Raw genomic sequence first — 23,317 nt, 5'->3', positions numbered from 1 at the left:
GACATGATGCATGTTTAAGTATATCACAAAATTGGGAAGAAATCATTAAAGCATTAAAACAAATGATTAAAGATCCATCCGAAAAAACAAAAAACCAGTGCGAGGCAAGAGGGATTTTAAAAACATTTAATAGCTTAGAGATTGGAATTTTAATAACAGTTTGGGGAGATATATTACAACAATTTAATAAAGTAAACAAAATTTTTCAAAAAGTTACAATTGATTTAGAAACTGTTATATCAATGTATAACTCTCTTATCCAATATATCCATGATCTAAGAGACTGTTTTGATCATTATGAAGAAATTGGAAAAACAAGATCTGGAATCAATGAATACAAAACTAAGAGAAAAAATAAAAAACTGAAAATTGAAGAAGTTGATTTTAATTCTAAAGAATCATTTAAAATGAACAGTTTTATTGTAATCATGGACTCCTTACTTATATAGTTGAGAAAAAGAAAAATTACATATAACCTAGTAAAACTTTACGGTCGAGAATGACAGATGAACGACTGAACAGTATAGCTATATTAAATATTGAATCAGACATCACAAAAAGTTTAGAGTATGATGATATAATTGATTAGTATAGTTCCTCTAAAGTTCGTAAAAAAATAATATGAATTGTAAATATAGTGGGTTATGATAAAAAAATCACTGTATATAGATTATTATTTTCTTAAAAAAAAAAAACGAACAAAAAAATTCAAAAACATATTATAATTATTAATTAGTTATTTATTTATATTNTTAAACTCTGCTTTCTTTTTTTACTAACTTTATTTAACTTCTAATGGAAGCAAGTCCTTTTATATGTAATTGTTATTTAAATGTCTTGTAGTATGTTAAGTATACGCTTGTTAGGGAAAAAAGTAAAAAAAAATTTGTGTGGAGGGCGGAAAAAAAATTAGCACCTGGGCGCCAAATTTCTAAATACGTCTCTGAGGTTATATTAAAAATTCAAATGTCATTTACTATTAAATTAAAAACTCAAATATTTTTTTGATTCAAAATATGTGTTCTCATCTAAAAAAACAAAGTTGACAACCTTACAAGGCATAAGAGATGAACATAGAAAGTATTACATAGTTAATAATTCAATAATAATGTGTAACTAAAGATAACTAAAAAAATGTTTAAATTATATTTATTCTGTAAGTAATTGAGTGGGTTATGATAAAAAAATCACTGTATATAGATTATTATTTTCTTAAAAAAAAAAAACGAACAAAAAAATTCAAAAACATATTATAATTATTAATTAGTTATTTATTTATATACATTTTAATTTAAAATAATTTAAGAGATGTCAGCTTTTTGTCTCCCAATCTTAAACGCAGATACGATTTTATTAGTTTTAATTCCGAAAAACTTCTCTAGCCACTGACAACAATAACAGGAATTGTTAATAAAATTCTTAAGAATATCCAGATATTTGGGAATAGATTAATTGTATTAGATTATAACATATATTTCAATATTGTTTTTGAAGAAGATACATCTTTTGGTAATACAGTTTTAATATGTTTTAACTCGACGCGTAAATCTATTCTGTTGATATCATTTTAACCTTCATTTTTAAGTGTGTATGTAAATCTATACAATGTTTTACCAAAATATCATGTTTAGATAAATCAGAAATATTATACAAAAATTACCATGTATTTTTATGGGCTTTCAACTATTCAAAATGTGACACTATTGAAGTTACACTTATATCCATAAGACTATAAAAAAAAATCTCTTTTAAATTGTTCTTCTAGAGTAAGCTTATATTTGTTTAAGCTTTCATATTGAAATTGTCTTTTAGTTAATCTCAGTCTCTTTGGTTTTAAACTCATTTCCCTATTTAGAGTTTCAGCAATATTTTTAGTAAATCAAACAGTTTAAATGTTTCCAGTATTTCTATATGAAATATTATAATTCAAACAACCTTTAACAATTGAAGGTACTGTGATTATATTGTCGTAATACACTCGTCACTATCACAATATGATACAACAGAGGGCTGCTCTGTTTGTGTCCATAATAATGGTCATTCAATTAGTCTTTCATTTAAAATTATTAACACTTTTATTTATGAATTATATTCATAAGCTAAGAATAACATAATTGTTTTTTTCTTTATGAAAATGTATAAACTATATTTGTCAGTTTTTTTTAATCTTATCTTAATAATAAAACACAATTTGTAAACCCTAAAATTATATATAAAAACTAACTATAATAATGTTATATAAAGTGTCAAAATGATTTGTATATTATTCACATGTATTAATTTATATATTTAATGTATTAATTCATATATTTTATGATATTTTGTATATTAATTTATATATTTTATAATTATTTGACAATAAAATAATAAAATTGCGAGAATGGCACAATGATGATTGTTCGGGGATAAAAAATACTATAAAAGAGCTGAGTGCTGAGGCCTTGAGAGAGTCTGTCTCCAGATATTCATTGAGCTATTCGAATCGCGTTCTCGACATCGATACGTAAAGTTCGTAATCATCATTTTCGAAATTCTTACGTGTTAATTTTTGAACTAAACATTTGAGTTCGTATTATTTTGTTATTTTTATTACTTGATACTGTTAAAAGTTATTATAAGAACAAAAAAAATCATCAGGTAAGACTTCAAATCAATAAGAATCCATTCTTATATTATCTTATAACTCAATTATTTAAAATTAATAATCTGAGTACGGAACGATAAAACAATAGATCAAATAATTATATTAATCTTTAAACTTCCATTAATTATTACTAAATAGTTCGTACCTTATACATAATCATATTACATGGTATTCGTGAGATATTGGCCACCGCCTCTTCGTTGCCTCAGAGTATTATTACAGGTACTTACTAGTTGAGTCATTTATTATATCTCTATAAGAGGAACCTTAATTATTACTTTTTATATCTAATTGTCTTTATTGTTCTTAACCCTCGGAATCTTCAACCCCGACACAACCTCGTTGCTCACCAATTGACCAAATCCCCAAACATACATAAACTTGGTCAATATACACAATACGTATATAAACACCTATCTATATATTAATTTTTGTATTATTACGATATCCGTAGTGATACCTTGCATTGTGTTCCTGGCTTTATTGATTTGAATAATAAATCGTACCAAACAATAAGTGATTTAAGTAATTCAAATTCACATAGGTTATCGGCTAAGGATATACGCTTCGTGAAAAAGACTAGTTTTAGCATTTGGTGAATTAAATTTTTTTATTAATGTATTAACTAGGCTATTTATTTCATAACACATTGCTTTAACGGCATTATACGGCTTTCCCAACGAGTTGTACATACTTGCTTAACAGTTTATTGCTAAACAATAAAAATATNTTTGGTGAATCAAATTTTTTTATTAATGTATTAACTAGGCTATTTATTTCATAAAACATTGCTTTAACGGCATTATACGGCTTTCCCAACGAGTTGTACATACTTGCTTAACAGTTTATTGCTAAACAATAAAAATATTTTCCTTTTAAGAATCTCCTAACAGTTAAAAGAAGTCGAAAATNATTTTTCTTTTAAGAATCTCCTAACAGTTAAAAGAAGTCGAAAATAATACGTATATACATAAAATTAATCCAAATAAAGAAATTGATCCTTTAGAGGCTGATGCAGCATCACCAAAAAATAAATAAAAATAATGACAACTACATACAATATAAAATATAAAATATACAATATAAAATTTTACTTTAGCAACAATTTCCTCTGTCTATCTATAGCTTTTTATTTTGTACTCCTTTTTTCTATTTAAAAATAATTATGGGTTTCAAAAAAAAATAAAAATTAAATAAATCCCATTGTAGTACTGCAATTGGTAACTGCTATTATTCTAACAAATACTAAAATATTATGTACATTGTACTTGTTTAAAATGAAATTATATTTTGTATTGAAAAACAATTTATTGAATAAAATATATAATTTAATTTTAAAGTGTTTTCTTGTACTGGCTATCAATGACGTATTACCTGTCATAATATAATAACACAATGTTCACTTTTGCTATATTTAACAACAATAATATGTCGGGTACCGATGAAACCAATATTAAATAAACTTGAACTTACCTTATAATTCTTAATTATAGAAACAGTTGAAGTAGAGAAAAACAGTGAAACGTTAAACTTGTAAAACGTAAAACAATATTGTACAAAACTTATTAATAACGCATGACACTAGTACATAAATATATAATCAAATAAGATATTATTCATACATATTTTATTACAGAAATAAACGATAATGTTTATCGCAACAAATCGTGTTGTGTCAGTCGTTATCTGATGCTATTAATATCGAAATTCTAAATAAATATTGATTATGAACGGCTACTGACAATAATAATCATTTATTGTGTATAAACTAAATTTTTATATTCCTACCATAATAAACAATACTCAATAGAATAGATAGGATATTAGAATTATATTCTTATAATTTTTTCAGTTTTAAAATTATTATATTGAGACGCCCCCCCCCCTTTCAACAAGCGCCCTGGGTATAGGCCCAGGTCAACCACACGTAACGCCGATCCTGGCCCTATCCATATATTAATTATTTATGGTTATTTTACATTTTAAAATTCCCGCCACTTATACCTCCCTAAGCGCTGTCTGACGGAATTCGTTTGTCTTATTACTTAGAATTGGAAAATCAATGAAATCTAAATGTTAGTTCACATACAGACTATAGTTCGTGGTTCAGACACCAACCTGCATCATTGAAACCTACAATTTATTTGCGTATTAAAAATATAAATAACATAATTCTACAAATATTTTATATTATTGTTTTTTCGAAAATGTTAATTGTATATAAATATATGCAATATTTTTTTTGTTATCGGTAAAGATTTATTCGAAATTAAAATTTTAAGTAATAAATTTCTGTTATTAATATAATGTTAAACAATGATAAGCTACGGTTTACAGTTTTTGTTACAATTTAACAAGTAAGTAGAATTAAAAAGTATAAATGATTTATTTTTTTAAACTCTAAATTATTATACTTAATTACAAAACCTAATTTTTTGTTTAAAGTTTTCCCAATTTGAAGATTAATAAATTATACTATATAGTAATTAGTATATTCCTATAATTTATGATTAAAAATTAATAAAAATACCCTCTAAGATCTACGGATACTATTCATGACCTTTACTTGTCAATACAACTTTTGATGATAACGGAAACTTTTAAAATGAATGAACGTTACTCCATAACTACAAAAAAATATTTTGAGTCAATTTAATGTACTTAAATAAATAAATAAATAAAATTTTTATGAAGACCAGGACTTCATAAATTAAAAAAAAAATGAATAAGCGTGGAATAAATGGTGACATTAATTATATATACAAGAAACATTTTTCTCGCTTTATTGTACTCTAAAATAATAGTGCCTGTATTTTGTAATACTTTTTACTAGATTAAATAATTGAAAATGTAACTTAATTAATTAAATTAGTAGTTTACTACTAAAATAAAATGTTATCTCAATTATCAAATTACTTTTTTGTTGTTTGAAAATTAATTTTGTTTAGTAACGAACAATGCATATTACTTTAATCCCCATTAGTAATTTATATATTATGTAATAACACATAAAGTTAGTAGACGCCTTATTGTTTCTAAATCAATGTAATTAATAATTGTTTCTAATAATTTTGCATCTATTTTACTCAAATTGTACTAAAATTTTAAAGATTCTATAAATTAATTATATTTATTATATATAATACATATCTTACAATAATTAAGAGGTTGTTTTGTAGTTTATCAAGTACGCATTACAAAGATTTTTTTTTCAACGATCAGCATTAATGGGCCCCTTTGAAACTATTTTAAGACATTACTCCAGGACGGACTGGTATGAACACCGGAACTAGAACCTTAGTTTTTAATCAGTTCGAGTTTGGGTTCGGATCATATAAAAAGTTCGACATTCTTTTTATACTTAAAATATAAATATTAATTTTGGAATGAAAATTATAAAGGTTGCGGTACTAATTAATAAAAATTATATTATTTAAAGTCTATGATTTTCTATAGTTTAAGCTATAATTTGATGATTTGAACCTAGCAATTTAATGAATTTAATGAAAAGTTTTTTTTGAGCTGCTTCATATAAAATACACAGGAATTTGTTGAACACAGTATAATTTTTGATCATTTAAAATAATCAAACTACTAATAAACATAAAATCATCTTTTCTGTATTAGTTCAATAAAAAATCTTAATATTTTTGTTTTTGAACAAAATTTTCCTTTAACTCAAAATAGGAATATTTTAGAGTTAGATTGTTAGATACTATGAAATTTTTAAATGACCCTCTTATTTTTAGATTTACCATTTTCGAATTTACCAATCAAATCTAATGTTTTTTTTTGAGAAAATGTTAAACGTTTTCTCTTCGTATATTCCTCAAGACAGTTCGTTATTATATACATATTTAGTTCAAAATTCATACGCTAATATGATTTTTATAAGAAATTGGTTATATAAATTATACATTTCGGATAATATTACAATGTTTTATTCAGAACCAATGGACAGTTTTTCCCTTATTGCTTTTAGTCATGCAATACATATACAAAATATCATAAATATTATTATTTCTTAAATACAAGTTTGCATTTAATTTATAGCCTATAGAATAAAAGAATAAATTACTATGATGTGAAAGATTGCTCAAATAATTTTTTAAAAGTTACAAGTTTAGGAATAAACAATGTAAATATTTTTATATTATCGATAAAAAATAAAAAAAGAATTATACTAGCTGTTTCGGCGTGATCTCTTACGACTAAAAGATCTTCGATAAATTAAATGAAACATAAAAGAATGAAAAAATAGATATGCGTATATTATATGTACGCGAGCGGTGCGCTTTACAAAGGTAGACTAACTTATTTTAAAACCGGACAACTATGCAGTCGCCGAACAACGATAAGATAAAACAACAATAGCTACACTTATTGTGTAGGCCTAAACACTAGTATACTACCTAAAAATTAATCAAATATTGAAATTCTTAAAATATTTACAAAAAATAATGAAGTATACTTTTTTAACACTACAATAATACATTTGTTTTATTATTAGCGTCCTGATAAAAATTAAAAAAAAAATAACAAATTTTGTTACTTTATGTTAGTTCTTGATTAGTTATTAATATTTTCCGACAAATTTCGATATTTGATTGGAAAAGTATTTCTAATTATTAAACAAAATATTTGTATACACAGTATAGTATAATTATTCCTTTGAATTAACCTTTGAAGTAAAAAATATAGTCTGTTAAATTATTTACATTAATTTCTTTGATAATAATAATTTATGTTTCTGAATAAACAATAATGTATTCCGATTAAAACAAAACTATTTGTTGAGTTTTTAAGACAGTACTAACATAATTAAAATTTAAGTATTTAAAATTATGATTTAATATTATTGTATGCTTATCCAAAATTCGTAATATTCGACTTTTATAAACATAAAAAATAAGAGCATATTTATGAATTACTAGATTCATATTTACTTAATCAAAAACACAACCCAAGAGTAAGAAATTGTAATCCCATGTGAAAAATATGGATTTAAAAATTAATTTTATGAATGTTATTTAAGAAAAAAAACTAAATAATTTATTTTACAAATCTCTGTAAAAATACTCTGATTGTATTAAATTTTAATATAAAGAATTCGGTAAATCGTACAATTGTGTTAATATAATTATGCAAATTTTAACTGTAATTGAAATTCTTTCTTTTCGGTAATTACTATAACTTATAGAAGAGTAAAGTAGATTAAAAACTTCTTAGTATTTAATTTACACACAGCTATATAACGTTTTTCGTCAAAGTTATTTATTTATTAGTATAAATAAACAGTCAAAAAATAATTTTGAAACACGATTTTTCAACTGATAAATTTTTATTCATTAGCATCACAATTTTTTGAATCATTATTTTGAATATCACTAAAAAAAAAAATTGTTGTATCAGTAATGGAGATTTTCTATAATTTCCAGATAACTGTTGTTATGGACTTGTCCTTATTGACATTTGCGCGTGAACTAATAATTAATTAAAAAGGATATTTTCACTGGTTTGGTTGCAAAATTCGGTAATGGGGATTCTCAATAAAATTTTCACCGTCAAACAGTCTAATGATAGTCTGTTTGCTATGTCAACTACTACTGTTTTCATTACAACGTTACAAGATGGGACTATTGGTAATATTATTAGCAAGGATAGTCACGACCGTGAGTCCTGTAACTGATACAATTTACAATGGTACTGCCTCATCGGAGTAATCAAACAGCGATTATTATTATTACTACGATAACAATTCTGAAATGGCTTCTTTTATACCGCTAAATGGTACAACTCGACTGGAAGAACGATTTGAAAAATTAGCCTGCGAATGGATACCTGCTCAACAAAGTGTGTTTCAGTTTTCAAACTTTTGTTTTCTCGCTGCCTTTATAGTTCCAAGAAGCTATAAGCTTAGTGTATTGTCTCTAAGGTAATAATTTTACTGAATCATTTAACTATATTGGTCCCAGAGAATCAAAATTCAAATCAATTTGTCATTTTTATTTAATTTTTTTATAATACAATGTTTAATGCACTTTTAATGTTAAATAAACATTTTTTAACATTATTAAACCTTAAATATTGAAAAATGCTATATAGGATAGTTGGACTACGCTATATATTATTTTTATAAAATAGTATATATATTATTATATAAGTGCTAGATCTCTTAGTTCCTCCTAATTGCCCTAGTGATCTCCATCTCGTATTAATAAGGTATTTAAATGATTTTATCATTGAAAAATCAACTTTTGCTATGAAATAAATTATATAATGAATATAATATAATAATATTTGTAATATAATTTTGAAGAGTATGACTTATATGATGATATATAATTAATAAAAATCACATACTTTTTTTTTGTTATACATTAAAATAATTTTACATATAGTCAACGTTAAAAAAGAAGAGTAACTTTTAAGAAACAAATATAACCGTAATAAATTGTAAAAATAAATAAATAAGAATGGAACATTAGATTGTATTTTAAATATTATTATTCATTGATAAGATTGAATTTGATATAATTCTTTTTATATTTCAAGTTAAAAAACCAACATAGTGAGAACGCAGTATAAGTGGGATAAGTATAGATAAGTTGGATAGATGATATCGAACATTCATCAACATCAATATCATAAAAAACGCTTTATTCCGAATCCATTAAGTTTTTTGTTGAAATAATACAATATAAACTCATAGAAAAAAATACATTTTGTATTTATTAAAAATGAAAAAAAAAAAATCAAAAAACCTTCATTGAAAATGATTTTTAATATAAAAATTTAGATTCGTGGTTCAATTATGGGTAATAAATCGCGAACAATCTCGTAAAATCGGTGTATCGGTCAAAAATCGAATATAAAATGACACCCCTATGCACTGGGGACCATTTTTTCTGGGACCCCTTAATTTTTTCTTTGCAAAAATGTACTGTTCTGAATACGGTTTTGATTATTGGTCAGGGGTACTTGGTGTGCATATATAACAAAAATGTATGAGTTATATAAAAAAATTGTTTGTTTTTTTAGGGCTTCACTATTTTTAGGATTTATATTGTCAAGTATATGGGCTTCCACGGATGTCTGTGCCATGGATGCACTAATTTGGTACTGTTTAATGGCCTTGGTGAATGGAGTGTATACCGTCAAGCTATGCAAAAAGTTTATGCCTCCAACATTATCAACAGAGTTGATGGAACTGTATCTACGAGTGTTGAAACCGCTTAAAATTAGTCAAAAACATTTCCGAGAGCTTACTCGTGAAGCATCTATTATGGAATTGACTCCTGGACAATGTTACGCTGTTGAGGATGTCACTGCCAGCAATGAACGCTTATCAATTTTACTCAGGGGCAGGTAAATTATTCAAAAAATAGTAATAATTTAAATTGAAGTAAATATAGAACTCGAAAAAATTTGAGTCATGTTTTATCTAGGGGCGTAGTAAATTCATTACTTTAAGTGGGTAAAAATATCAAATGACCGACTTACTGACTTTTTAATTTCAATTTTGCTGACTATCTTATCAAACATTTTTTTTTGGTCTACTGAGGTAATTTCAGGGTGATAAGCTACTTTTTTTATCTCCCTTTAGTACACCCTAGTTTTATCTAATAATTTGGGATATTGATTAATTAAATTTTATACTACGTTCAACAATATTAATGTTTACGCAATATAAATGACATGTTCATGATAATGCCCTAAAACTTTATTAAAAAACATCATCTAAATCTTTTTTAACTTAAATATTTTATATTAGTTAAAAAATTTAAGATTATTTAATTTATTTTAAATTTAACACTTTGATTATTATAAATTAATTTTTTTAACAAAGTTTTTATAATTAACAAATAAAGCATTGATTGTTCTAACTCTTATAGAGTAATTTTGTAATGTTATTGTATAACAAGAATCGAGAGAGTAAATGCTCTTCGTTATAAATCTTCTTCTTCCTCGCCTTAATCCCAACTGCTTGGGGTCGGCCACCCTTATCCTAAACTTCCACTTGATACGATCTACCACATCATCTACGCTCATATCAGCTGTCTTCATATCGCATTCAATAACATACCTCCATCTCTTTTTTATTCTCCCTCTATCTCTTCTTCCTTCAACATTCATTTCTTACGGCTTCCGATTCTTCTCTTCTCATAACATGACCAAACCATCTAAGTCTATTTTCTTTCATCTTATCCACGATTGATGCTACACCTATACTCCTTCTTATATGCTCATTTCTTATTCTATCTTTTCTAGTCACTCAACTCATCCATCTAAGCATTCTCATCTCTGCTACACTCATTCTCTGCTCTACTTTCTTATCAACCACCCAACACTCTGATCCATACATCATAGCTGGCCTTATTACAGTCTTGTAGAATTTACCTTTCAGCCTCATTGGAATTCTTTTATCGCATAAGACGCCAGACGCTTCTCTCCACTTCAACCTCCCGTACTTAATTCTATGTCCTACATCCTGGTCCTTACCACCACTCTTTTGCACAACTGTCTCTATATAATCAAAACTCTCCACCTCTCCAATCACGTCCTCGCCTATTGTCACTGATCTCCTCATTTCACCTACTCGTATTCTCCTTTGTTAAACTCTTGCTTTATATACTCTGTCTTACTTCTACTTATTCTTAAACCCTTTTCTACAAGAGCTGATCTCCACACCTCTAGCCTTTGATTAATTTCCTTCCTATTTCCTCCTATTAACACTATATCGTCAGCAAACAACATACACCACGGCACCTCTTCTTGTATTTCTCTAGCAATTTCATCCATCACTATAGAGAATAAGTATGGGCTTAAAGCAGAACTTTGGTGCACTCCTACTCTTACCCGAAAACCTTCTGATATTCCTCTTACGCTTTTTACCATAGTACAAGTGCCATCATAAATATCTTCTATTATATTAATGTTCCTTTTCGGGACTCCTTTTCTCATTAATGCCCACTTTAAAACTTCTCTCGGTACTCTATCATACGCTTTCTCCAAACCTATAAATATCTTACACAGCTTTTTCTTCTTTTCTCTAAACTTTTCTATTAGTTCTATCTCACACAATATACTGGCTCCATTCTTGACTTACCAGGCATAAATCCAAACTGGTTTTTAGATACCGATGTCTCATTTCTTATTCTCTTATCTTTAACCTTTTCACAAATTTTCATACTATGACTCATAAGCTTTATGCATCTATAATTTCTACACTCCTGTATGTCACCTTTACCTTTAAATATCAGCACTACAATACTATTCCTCCATTCATTTGGAATTTTCCCTTCTAATAAGATATTATTTAAAAGTTCCTTCAACCACCTTATGCCAACACCGTCTAATAAATAATACTCTTCGTTATCAATATAAGAAAATACATATATAATACAAAATAAAAATTAAATTAGATATTATATCCAGTTTACGATGATAGGTTAAATATACCTTTCAAATTTTGATATTATTTAAAAGTATTTTTGATATATTCATTATTTCCGAAAATTATAAACTATATATATTTAAATATGTATATAAATCGTGTACCTATTCTTTTAAAATTTCAATTTAAACGTTTTAATGTTACGTACACGACATGGTTATGTAGGATCATCCATTTCAAACATCTATAATATTGTTAATGAATATTATTTTATTTATATTGATAGGTACATTTTTGATATTTCTGAAATATTTTATAGCATTTTAATAAAAGTCATTTATCTTGATTTCTTGTCCATAAACAAACTTATAATTCCCAATATTTGATGTTATTTATTTTAGCACATTAATTTGATCTGTTTCATCGCAGTTTAAATTTGAGGATTGAAGATATGTAAATAAAAATAAATATATCCTAAAAAGGTAATACTTAAAATTAATAGTTGAGCATTTGACTTGTAGTTAACTTGTAGATTTTTCATTTTTAATTAAAATGTCGTATAATACTATTTATAATTATAGAACCTAGGCACATTTATACTGATAAAACTAAATGTATAGGTATGCTCATCTAGATAAAAATATAGGTTTCAAATATATCATTTAATTAAAGTTAATTAAATTTTTAAGGCATGAATAGTTTCACTAGAGAACTTAAACCTCAATCCTTGTAAAAATTGTATGTTTTAATTATAAATATCATAATTTATTTTTCTCTATAACATATAATAGTTTATTATAAATTATTAATTTGTATTTTTTACTTAAATTTAGATTCAACGTGACGTGTGAAGGTACTCAATTACATCACATTAATGCGTATCAATTTGTTGACTCACCTGAATGGATGGCTTCATACCTCATGCATAGCGAACCATTGTTTCAAGTAAGTTTATAAGTCATTATTTTCAATGACTTAGAAATATTAAAAATAATTTTTGTATATAATAAAAATTATGTTAAATTATAACATTCTCATATAATTTTTTTTTCAATTTATTCTCGATTATTGAATTATAACGAAATATCATTTAGAATAATAGTTCTTTATATCACACAATACCACAATACAAATATAATGATTCTGTCTTCATGATTTACTCAATTACTCCCAAAATGAAAATAATTTTTTTCTGTTAATGTTGTGTAGTGTACGGGATAAGATGACAAATTCGGTATTTCTCAAAATCAATGACACTCTAGCTAGCATGTATGCATCTTACAGTACACTTTGTTACTCTCTAGTACTAACACACGTATGCATGTGTTAATTTTAGTTGTAATTAAAAAAATTATACTTAGCGTATTTTATATAATTTTTGAACATTACAACTTTAGGTATTACTGAATATTTATTAGTAAAGGACATATTTCTTTTTCAATAGTTTTGAATATAAAGTTATTCAATTGTTTTTGTCATCATACCCGTAACTGGGGAAAGATGACAAAAATGATAAATTTTAGGAAAATCATATTTCACCTCTTAGAAGATTAAACAGATAATTGAAAAAATTTATAGTATTGGATATTGAAATATCTCTCATGCAAATATCAGGTTTTAAAAATATTCACTGAAGTCAGGAAAAATCGTATAATCTTAACCTCGCTATCTTGAATAATTGAGTGGTTCATGGTATCAAATGTTAGTCCATATTATGTAAAGTACCGAAGTAAACATTTATTACGTTATTTACTGTACGCGATTTCTTTCCCATTGATTAACATTTAACGCGCTTTTTACAGAAATTATTATGTCTAATCTTTAATACAAAAGTTAGAAACATTAACGTATGTTAACTACAAGTGTTTGATGGTTAGCCAAGTTAAAAGTGATAACAATTATTAATTTGCATGATTCTATAATTGATATCATATTATTATAGGATATTCATTGTTAGGAGATTTGATCATACATTCACTTATTCACTATTATTCACGTTTAAATTTATGATATATGAACCTATTCAATTATAAACTTAACATATTTTAATTATCGTTTTTATAATTTTTTTTAATAAACTTAATTTTACTACTACTTGTTTTTTCATATCAATTATAAAGGCTTATTTAAGTGTTAATAATTTCCATGGAAAATAAATCGCGTACTGTTACCAGTAAATAACGTAATAAGTATTTACTTCAGTACTTTACATAATGTGGTTGTCCATATTATGTAAAGTTAATTTGATACCATACAAAAATTGTAAAAAAAATTAATATTTAACAAACTTCAAAATGCTGTATAAACGTAACTACTGAATTAATATAAGAGTTTTTGGTATCAAAATTTTTCTTTAAAACTTATTTATAAAATGGCCATCTTCAAATCTTAAAAATAATTTTAATAAAAAAATTAATTTTTATAATATTTTTTGTAATTGCGAAAAATAACATAAAACATATTTTAAATATAGTTCTATATTGTAAAAATTTATTTAAAAAAAAGGATAAAATATTATGTAGATCATAAGTTATATTAGTTAGATCTGATCCACTCTGTAATATATATATATATATTTTTTTTTTTATTAGGTTACTATAACGGCTGCTGAAGATTGCGTTTATTTATGTTGGCAGATTCCAAAACTCAATCGAATTCTTCAACATAGACCTCAACTTCTTGCGGTTTTTTCAAGTATAATAGGTAAGTCATCAGTATATTAAAGTGTCATACATAATATTGTAAAATATATGATTATTTGGAAACTAAAAAATATATATAGCCTAATCATAAAATTTTGGTATATTTAAATACATTGGACAGATTTTAATATACTTTTAATTTATGGTTTAATTTTTGAACTAAGAAAATTTCTGTTTATTGTATAAAGATAAAAAATAAAAGTTTAACTTATACAATATTTTAGCTTCGATACGAAACTGATAAGGTATTAATTTTACTATGATGTGTTTTTTATTATTATTTTCTTTTTTGTGTCTGTTACCACTTTTTCTCAGCTCTCACTGAACTGATTTTTTTTAACGGTACATCAAAAGATCGCAAATCGTATCTAGTCGAAGACTTCATCCTCATAAATTGAAAAAAATTTCCCTCGTCCCCCATAAAGGGGGGAAATATCCAAAAAAATTACAAATTTTAAAATCGCTAATTTTCGAAATTTTTTCAATTTTTTTTACTTAAAACTTTTTCAAAAATTACCAAATCAATATAATTTTTTTTATAGATACATGAAGTCTTAACTTATCATTTGATATGTTTTTTTATAAAGTTGACCAATTACGTGCCCATAGGGAGGATTCAAAATGACAAATTTTTCAACTTAACTTTTGAAAATGTTCCAGAAATACTGACGCTATTATATATACTTTAAATTATAGCTTATGTAATATACTTTAATATGGAAAAAAAAAAATTCGAGCTTTATTTTGTCTTCACGGTGAAAATGGCTATCGTATGCTATTTTTGTGTTAAAATTTTCGATTTTTTATTTTACATTTTTAACTTTATAATGTTATAACTTTTTTAAAAATGTATGGATCAATACAATTTTTTTATGAGAAATAATATTTATATACTTCTTTCATTCAACACACTTTTCTTTAAATCGGACCATTTCTCTTAATACAGGGGCGGTTCAAAACTTAAAAATGCATATAGAAAGTAGAACTTTATCAACTTAATTTTTGAAAGTGTTCCAGAAATACTGACATTTTTACATATATTTTAAATAAAAGCTTACATAATATATTTTATTTTGGAATAAAAAAAAAACCCAGCACGGGGGGGTCGTGGCACAGTGATGACGTAGCATAGTTGGGTCAAGTATAATGATATCTCACAGTAATTAAAATCACTATCATAAAAAACGCTTCGATAAAAATCTTTAGATAGTGTTTAATTTTAAAAAATTGGTGGATTATTCCAAAAGCTACATTATCTGCTATTTCCTTATTAATATCCTGATTAAGATAAAGTATGTCGAATGAAAAAGGGATTATTAAAAAATATCATTTCTCATAAAAAAATTGTGTTGATCCATACACTTTTTAATAAGTTATAGCATAATAAAGTTAAAAATTTTAAATACAAAATCGAAAATTTTCACACAAAAGTAGCATTTGGTAGCCATTTTCACCGTAAAGATAAAATAAAGTCCGATTTTTTNAATAAAGTTAAAAATTTAAAATACAAAATCGAAAATTTTCACACAAAAGTAGCATTTGGTAGCCATTTTCACCGTAAAGATAAAATAAAGTCCGATTTTTTTTTTTCTTGATAAAATATATTACATTACCTTTAATTTAAGNTTTTTTTCATGATAAAATATATTACATTACCTTTAATTTAAGATATATATAAAAGTGTCAGACCTTCCGGAACACTTTTAAATGTTAAGTTGAAAAAGTTGTATTGATTAATTATATTTTATATTATATTATATTACATATTATATTTTATTAATATATTAATTATATTGATTTATTCATTTTTGAAAAAGTAATGGCAGTTTTAAGAAAAAAATTTTTCGAAAATTACCGATTGTAAATTTCCCCACTTACGGGAACGAGGGAAATTTTTTTAATTTTTGAGGGTAATGTCTTCGATTAGATACGATTTGTGATTTTTTGACGTATCGTATAGTGGTCCAAAAGTAAGGTTTTTTTTATGATATAATATAATAAATAAAATTGGGTGTGTTGATTAATTAATTTGAATTTTTGAGCACTTGAATAAATTTAATTATTTTACTATCGGTTACTATAATTCAGTTTGTTTAATATTATTGGGGTCTTGGAGTCCGAGGGTTTTAGAGAATGGCAATACAATTTGATAAAAGGGTTATAATAAATATTGAGATTTAATGTGTATATCAAATTTATAAACTTTGGTGAATCATTTGAATAGTCTCACGTTTCAAAGGCACGAGCTTAGGTCGGCAACTATGAAACGTAATAAGAANAGCTTAGGTCGGTAACTATGAAACGTAATAAGAAAATGCGTAGGTACGATATTTGGTCAAGCACTTCGAACGCATTTAATAATTCTCCTGACAAACCAGTTAATAAATTTAGTATGTGTAAAGATAAGTTAATTATTATTGTTTTGTCATTTTCTTCACGGATTAAATAATTTCTAAATTATTGGAATTAAAATGTATCACCTACTTTATACTGTTTTTGCGGAATTGAAATGAATAAGACTGACAAGTTTTTCTTTCTGAATATTTGAGAGACTGGTGGTCTATTGCTTCATTTGACTCTTGGCTTGAGAAGTGGAATGTCCCTATTTTATAGCTTATTACAACTTTTTATATGAAATCTATGATCTATATATGTCATCAAAATGTAATAATTGACCACCAGTGCTCTTATCTTTATTGAAACTAATATTATAAGCAGGGATAATATATTACATTGGTTATGGTACATTTGATTTTTCTTAGGGATACTGTTACTTAATACATTGACTTTGTAGATTAATTTACAGTGTTTATATTTATGATACAGATATTAATCTTAAACTGAACAAGTACATACATTGTATTAATTACATCAGTGATTATGCCATGATATCAATTTAAGATAATTATTTTGTTTTATGATAAATTTTTGCGAATAATATTAAATTTGAGCGATGAACGGTATCACAACAATCGTTGAAAGAAATTCGTTCGGCGAGAGCTGAGAAAAAGTGGTAACAGACACAAAAAAAACACATCATAGTAAAACCAATACCTTCTCAGCATCGCATCGAAGCTAATAAGATATTTGTAAAAAAATTATTTTTTATATTTTTAATTTTATAATGCAATTATAATTGTTTAATTTTATAAACAATTTTTAACACGCTTATATTAGTTTCACATGTATGTTTATTGTAAGTTTGTAACTCTCCACGTACCACGTGTTATTATTCTCGCGTACCCCGTCGTCTATGACCTTGAGACTAGACTGTCGTAACGCATTCACTCCATCCTGTTCATCACACGCCGACAACACTATTCCTGTATAATTTTTTTATGACAATATTCGCAGGTATATAGCCTTTTATATCAATAGTAGTAAGACACAGTTGTGAGTTTATAAATACACTAACTGCCAATACAGAGATTATAGCTATTGATAGTCATAACTTACAATAACCACTCCGTGACTGTAATAGCGATGTCATAAAAAACTAAAAACTAAAAAGTTAAAAATTATTTTAAACTTTTTAGTTCGATGTACTATAAAAGGGTGTTTTTTAGTTTTTTAAACTATATTTATTTTATGATAAATACTATTTATATACCTCTTTCATTCAGCATACATTTTTTTTAAATAAAACTATTTCCCTTTATACATTTATTTATTATTCATACATTACAATTATAAATCATAAGACTTGTTATCAGGATATCAATAAGGTAATAGGAGATCATGTAGCTTTTGGAATAATCCAACAATTTTTTTAAATTAAACACTATCTACAGATTTGCATTGAAGCGTTTTTTATGATAGTAATTTTAATCACTGTCAGATATCATTATACTTGCCCAACTTTGCCAAATAATAATACTTTGGAGTAAAAAATGTAGGTAGTATTCATTAGTTTAGGTTCATTATAATTGTATCTTAATTTATATAATATATTTCTTACCTATAATTTATTTATGATATCTTTGTTGTAACCCTTTAAATAATTTAACGTAACTAAACGAAAACAATGTATATTGTGTTGTATTGATCGAAATGGTTGTATTTTTCGAGCAGTTGCTACTTTTTAACTTAGAAGTCTTATGCGGTTTTTTTCTTAAATATTAGGTCTATTTTTTCAAAATAAGTATAAACCAAATCCCTAATACAGTATCCAACTTAGAATCTTTTAATGCTTCTAAAATGGATACTGCATATTTGCCTAGTTTTAAAAATGTATCATTATTTTATTATAATAACATAATTTTTTCATTTTCGCTGCATACATCCTTCTTTACCAGGAATTTTTTTTATGCGATTTTTTAACCTTAAATTTTATTAATATAATTTGATATGTGTAGGTAAAGATGTCACACACAAAATGTATTCCCTGAATGAACAGCTTGGACAAGCAAAGAGCTACGATGATCAAACACGCGCGGCTCACAATGATCATTGGCGACAAGCAATTTATCGGAGTGTCAGTTTTGATGCTTTGAATACAGGAACTAAAGGTACAGTTAGATCTGATGCTTGGAAGCGATACCGACAGCGCAAGACATCCATTTTTTCTTACAACAGTGATGGTAAGAAATTTAATAACTTGTTAATAGTATTTTCATATAAATAATACTTATTAAATTTAATGAAATACATTTTTGTACAAGAGTAATAATAAAAAATAATACTTTTAAATTGTAGCTTGAAGTTTAATCATATTGCATATTTTAAGATATTATTGTATCACGAAATTATGTAATAAGCCTTTTGGTACACTAGTTGTAGTGTAAAATATGATCATAAGCAAAAATTCATAAAACTACGAGGAACTTAGCTCCTTTTAACTTCAAATTAGCCCTTCATAAAATGTATATTACACTTTTGAATGATTAAATTTTTATCGAATATTAATTTTTTTATCTATAATTCTCAGTTTTAACTAAATTTTTGAGGTGATATAATTAAACTTATTAATTTATTGTGTGTTTATTTATGCTATCCAACTTGGGAGTAGTGAGAGGTTAAAAACAAGCCTACAATTATTACATAACTATAACCAACCTTTTATATTATTAAATAGTTGATTAAAAATTAATCCAACTATCTCAGCCGGTAACATGTTGTGTCTAGTGAGTCGAGGTATGTAAGGTTTGATTTCATTGTACTGGGCTTTACTGTATTTAGGTTTTTCGAGGTTCTGGCATAATAAATATATTTAGAGAGGTCGTTCAAACCTAAAAAAATAATAAACCTGTATTTTTGTAAAAAAAAAAAAAAAACGTAAAAAAATGTATCCAATACCCATATGTATCAAAATTGCATAATCAATGCGCCGTTTTACCAATTGTACTGTCGTTTATGCTAAGGGGTAAAAACTAATTTTTACTCGTATTTCAATTTTTTTTATTAATGTTAACAATACAAAAAATTTCTAATTGGCCTTGTTTGAAAGGGTTCAAATTAGCTTTTGAATGATAGCAAAAAAAAAATGTTGATCTACACCTGCTAAACAATATATAGCACATATTTTATGTAAATTATTGTTCGTATAAATGTTGAATTATGTTGTTCAGAACCGCAATTCAGGGGAAATGGGTGATATTTTTTATATCCAGCGTCAAAATTTTGGTGTAAATATAAAACTTATAATTTTGTACTCCTGTAATCATATTATAATTTAGAGTAGTACAAAATGTATTAATGCGGTCATGCTGTTGTACACTGTAAGAAAAGTTTTTCTTTTTTTTTTGAAGTTCTTAGACCGTGTTAAGTTTTTATATTGAATATAAAATATAAATTTTATTTTGCCGTAAAAAAATTTTTNATGCTGTTGTACACTGTAAGAAAAGTTTTTCTTTTTTTTTGAAGTTCTTAGACCGTGTTAAGTTTTTATATTGAATATAAAATATAAATTTTATTTTGCCGTAAAAAAATTTTTATTACCTGATTACCTTGCAGCTAAATGTGTGTATTAAAATTTATTATTATATGCAGATACATCACGAGGTCAAAGAAATCGAAAATGTTGGATTCCAATTGTGTCTGCTACACAAATAGCGACAAATACACCATTTATGAGCATGGATGGCCAATCAGGTACCACTTCAGGTACTGATGATGAAAATGAAATTATATTACCTGTACAATCTGGTGATATTCCACTTTATCGGCTTGGTGGAAAACAATCAATTGCACTAATTCCAGTTGTCATGCCAGTGGTACCAAACACCGCGGGACTAAATCATAATGCTCAACGACTAGCTTCAATGCGACGACATAGTAGCCATCATAGCAACAGAGAAGTTAAATTCAACGAGACAATTTTATAAAATTACAATTGTTGTATAGCATAAAATATGAATTCAGTATGCTGTGTAGGGTTTCGCCAAAATAAATTAAAAAAAATAAAAAAGGCTCAAACAAATTCACAAACAGTATTAGGGGAATTTGGAATGTTACTTCAATATTCAAGTTAGATCTTTTCCACTGGTTAAGTATAATTAAATTTTTAATTTAAATATTGGTTGAAAATTCGTGTAAAACAAATAAAGCTAATCGTATTTTAAATATTCGCCTTGATGATAGTTACGAGTTTACAAATAGCTGTAATTAATGTTTTTTAACCGAGTAATATTAATCAATTAAATTATACAGTTGAAATATATTGTAATATAGATTATTTTTGAGAAAAATTTTAATTCATATAAATAAATATTTATAATTTATTAATTGAACTCTCAAATGCTACGTATTACGGCTTGAATACATATCTGCTACCTAGACACCCGTCGATGTTTAATAAATTCTTTTCACATGAAAACAAATGATTGAGTTTGGAGCTTTTTGGTACTTCTTTTTATCCACTCTAGATATCAGAGTATTTCGAAAAAAATGACAGAGTGGTGTCGTGCCACTCTTGCTTAATTGTAAATGTTTTTAAATAGAATTAATCCTATGATAGTGTAATTAGGAGATTGCTATTATGTGCATTGCTTTCTTAAATAAATAGGTGGAATAAAGAGTTTTTATGTTAGATTGAAAGTCCATAAATAATAATTGATGTACACCTTAATTTACTTGCTTGACAATCATATAAAGTGTGATTTATTAATAATACTACCCCCTGTATTATGGTTCAATGATTTTTTCATAAAAATTGTAATTATTTTTATAAGCCATAGCAATTATGACGTTTATTGTAAGAAAAAGGTATTTTTGAGATAGAATTTGAGGTTAACTCTCGAAAAGTAAATTGGAGCCTATCATTGATTTCATAAAATTTAATGAATACAATTTTGACTAGTTTTGTATTTATATTTTCTAATACAATTACGTATTTTTAAAATTAGGTGTTGTATTGTTAATATATCACACTGTATATACAGTATTCATCCGTTAACTAATTTTTATTGCACATTTGTATAGTGTATTAATATAATACGATAGTTTCTTATTTTTACGTTTAACTCAATATTGTTTTAATTATCTTATTTATTGAATAATAATTTAATCATTAATAAGAACAAATTAAATATTCTATTGCCAATATTATAAGAATTTTAAGTTACTTTTAAAATATTATCTTGAAAAATTAAGTTTTTTTTTAACGTTCATTGAAACTGGATACATATAAATTAATATTATATTTTTATAAATAAAATTCGTTAATTTTGTTTTTATTTATACATCTTTTAAGGCAATCAGCTTTTGTAATAATGTGTACTTATTTTTATTTTATAAAATTTTGAAAATGTTATAATGATTGCTTATTGTTAAATATTTATGGAAGTGTTATTTATAAATAATTTGGTTTGATTAAAATGTGTATTATCAAAGATAGACTTCCATTAATTTTTTCTTAACTTATTTGCAATCCGTTTTAGTTTTCTATGGAAAACGGACGAAGATAATTCATTGTGCAATTTAGCGTTATTGTAGCTAATATCGTAATTATTAAAACTTAATATACCTTGACTGATAAATCAAATAAAGCTTCAGGAAGGTGACACATAGAAAAGAAAAAACGATCATAAAATTACAAAAAATAATATTTTAGTAGGGTAGTCGCGAGTCATTTTTGTAAGGAGGTAAATAAGTTCACTTTACCGATAAAGTAACTTTAGGAGGACAGGCCATCCTTATTAGATAGTTCTTGTATTAGCATTCTAACATAAGAAAATTTCTAGATGTGTGCCTGTAAGGAAATATTTAGTTTTACTCGTAATTTCTACCTAAATATTATCACTGAAAAGTATACTATAATATTACAAATTGTATCTATTATGTCTAATATTTAGACAGTCGTAAAGCTTTTTTATAAAACGGCTATGAAGTTATAAAATTGAAAATATGTCTAAGAAACATTTTTAAACTTGCCACAAAATAATCCTAGATACACCATTATACTCATTTAACATTATATAATGTATAATGATAATTTAAAATTTTTTTTCAAAAATTTAAAATTTCCATTTGCAATGAAATCGCTATTAATGATACATTGTCAGATATTAATTATTTTTTAAACTTCTGTAGAACCAAATTTTCTAAAATAAAATTGGCAGATAACTGTTTTTCCTT

At 25.6% G+C, this 23,317-nt stretch overlaps 1 protein-coding gene across 1 annotated transcript; it reads left to right on the top strand.

Moving 5' to 3' along the window:
* The first annotated feature begins 4,726 nt into the window (after positions 1–4,726).
* LOC126904533 (blood vessel epicardial substance-B-like) lies at positions 4,727–22,303 on the top strand. The gene is made up of 7 exons (XM_050683626.1): positions 4,727–5,001; positions 8,083–8,579; positions 9,686–10,012; positions 12,875–12,986; positions 14,633–14,744; positions 19,099–19,323; positions 20,732–22,303. Exons 2-7 carry the CDS (start codon positions 8,410–8,412, stop codon positions 21,064–21,066), a joined length of 1,281 nt encoding a protein of 426 aa, XP_050539583.1. The 5' UTR covers positions 4,727–5,001; positions 8,083–8,409; the 3' UTR covers positions 21,067–22,303.
* Positions 22,304–23,317: the final 1,014 nt, after the last annotated feature.

This window comes from Daktulosphaira vitifoliae, unplaced genomic scaffold, assembly GCF_025091365.1.
Source record: "Daktulosphaira vitifoliae isolate Bord-2020 unplaced genomic scaffold, ASM2509136v1 Scaffold_4, whole genome shotgun sequence".
Lineage (NCBI taxonomy): Eukaryota > Metazoa > Arthropoda > Insecta > Hemiptera > Phylloxeridae > Daktulosphaira > Daktulosphaira vitifoliae.
This window is presented reverse-complemented; position numbering and strand designations above follow the sequence as displayed.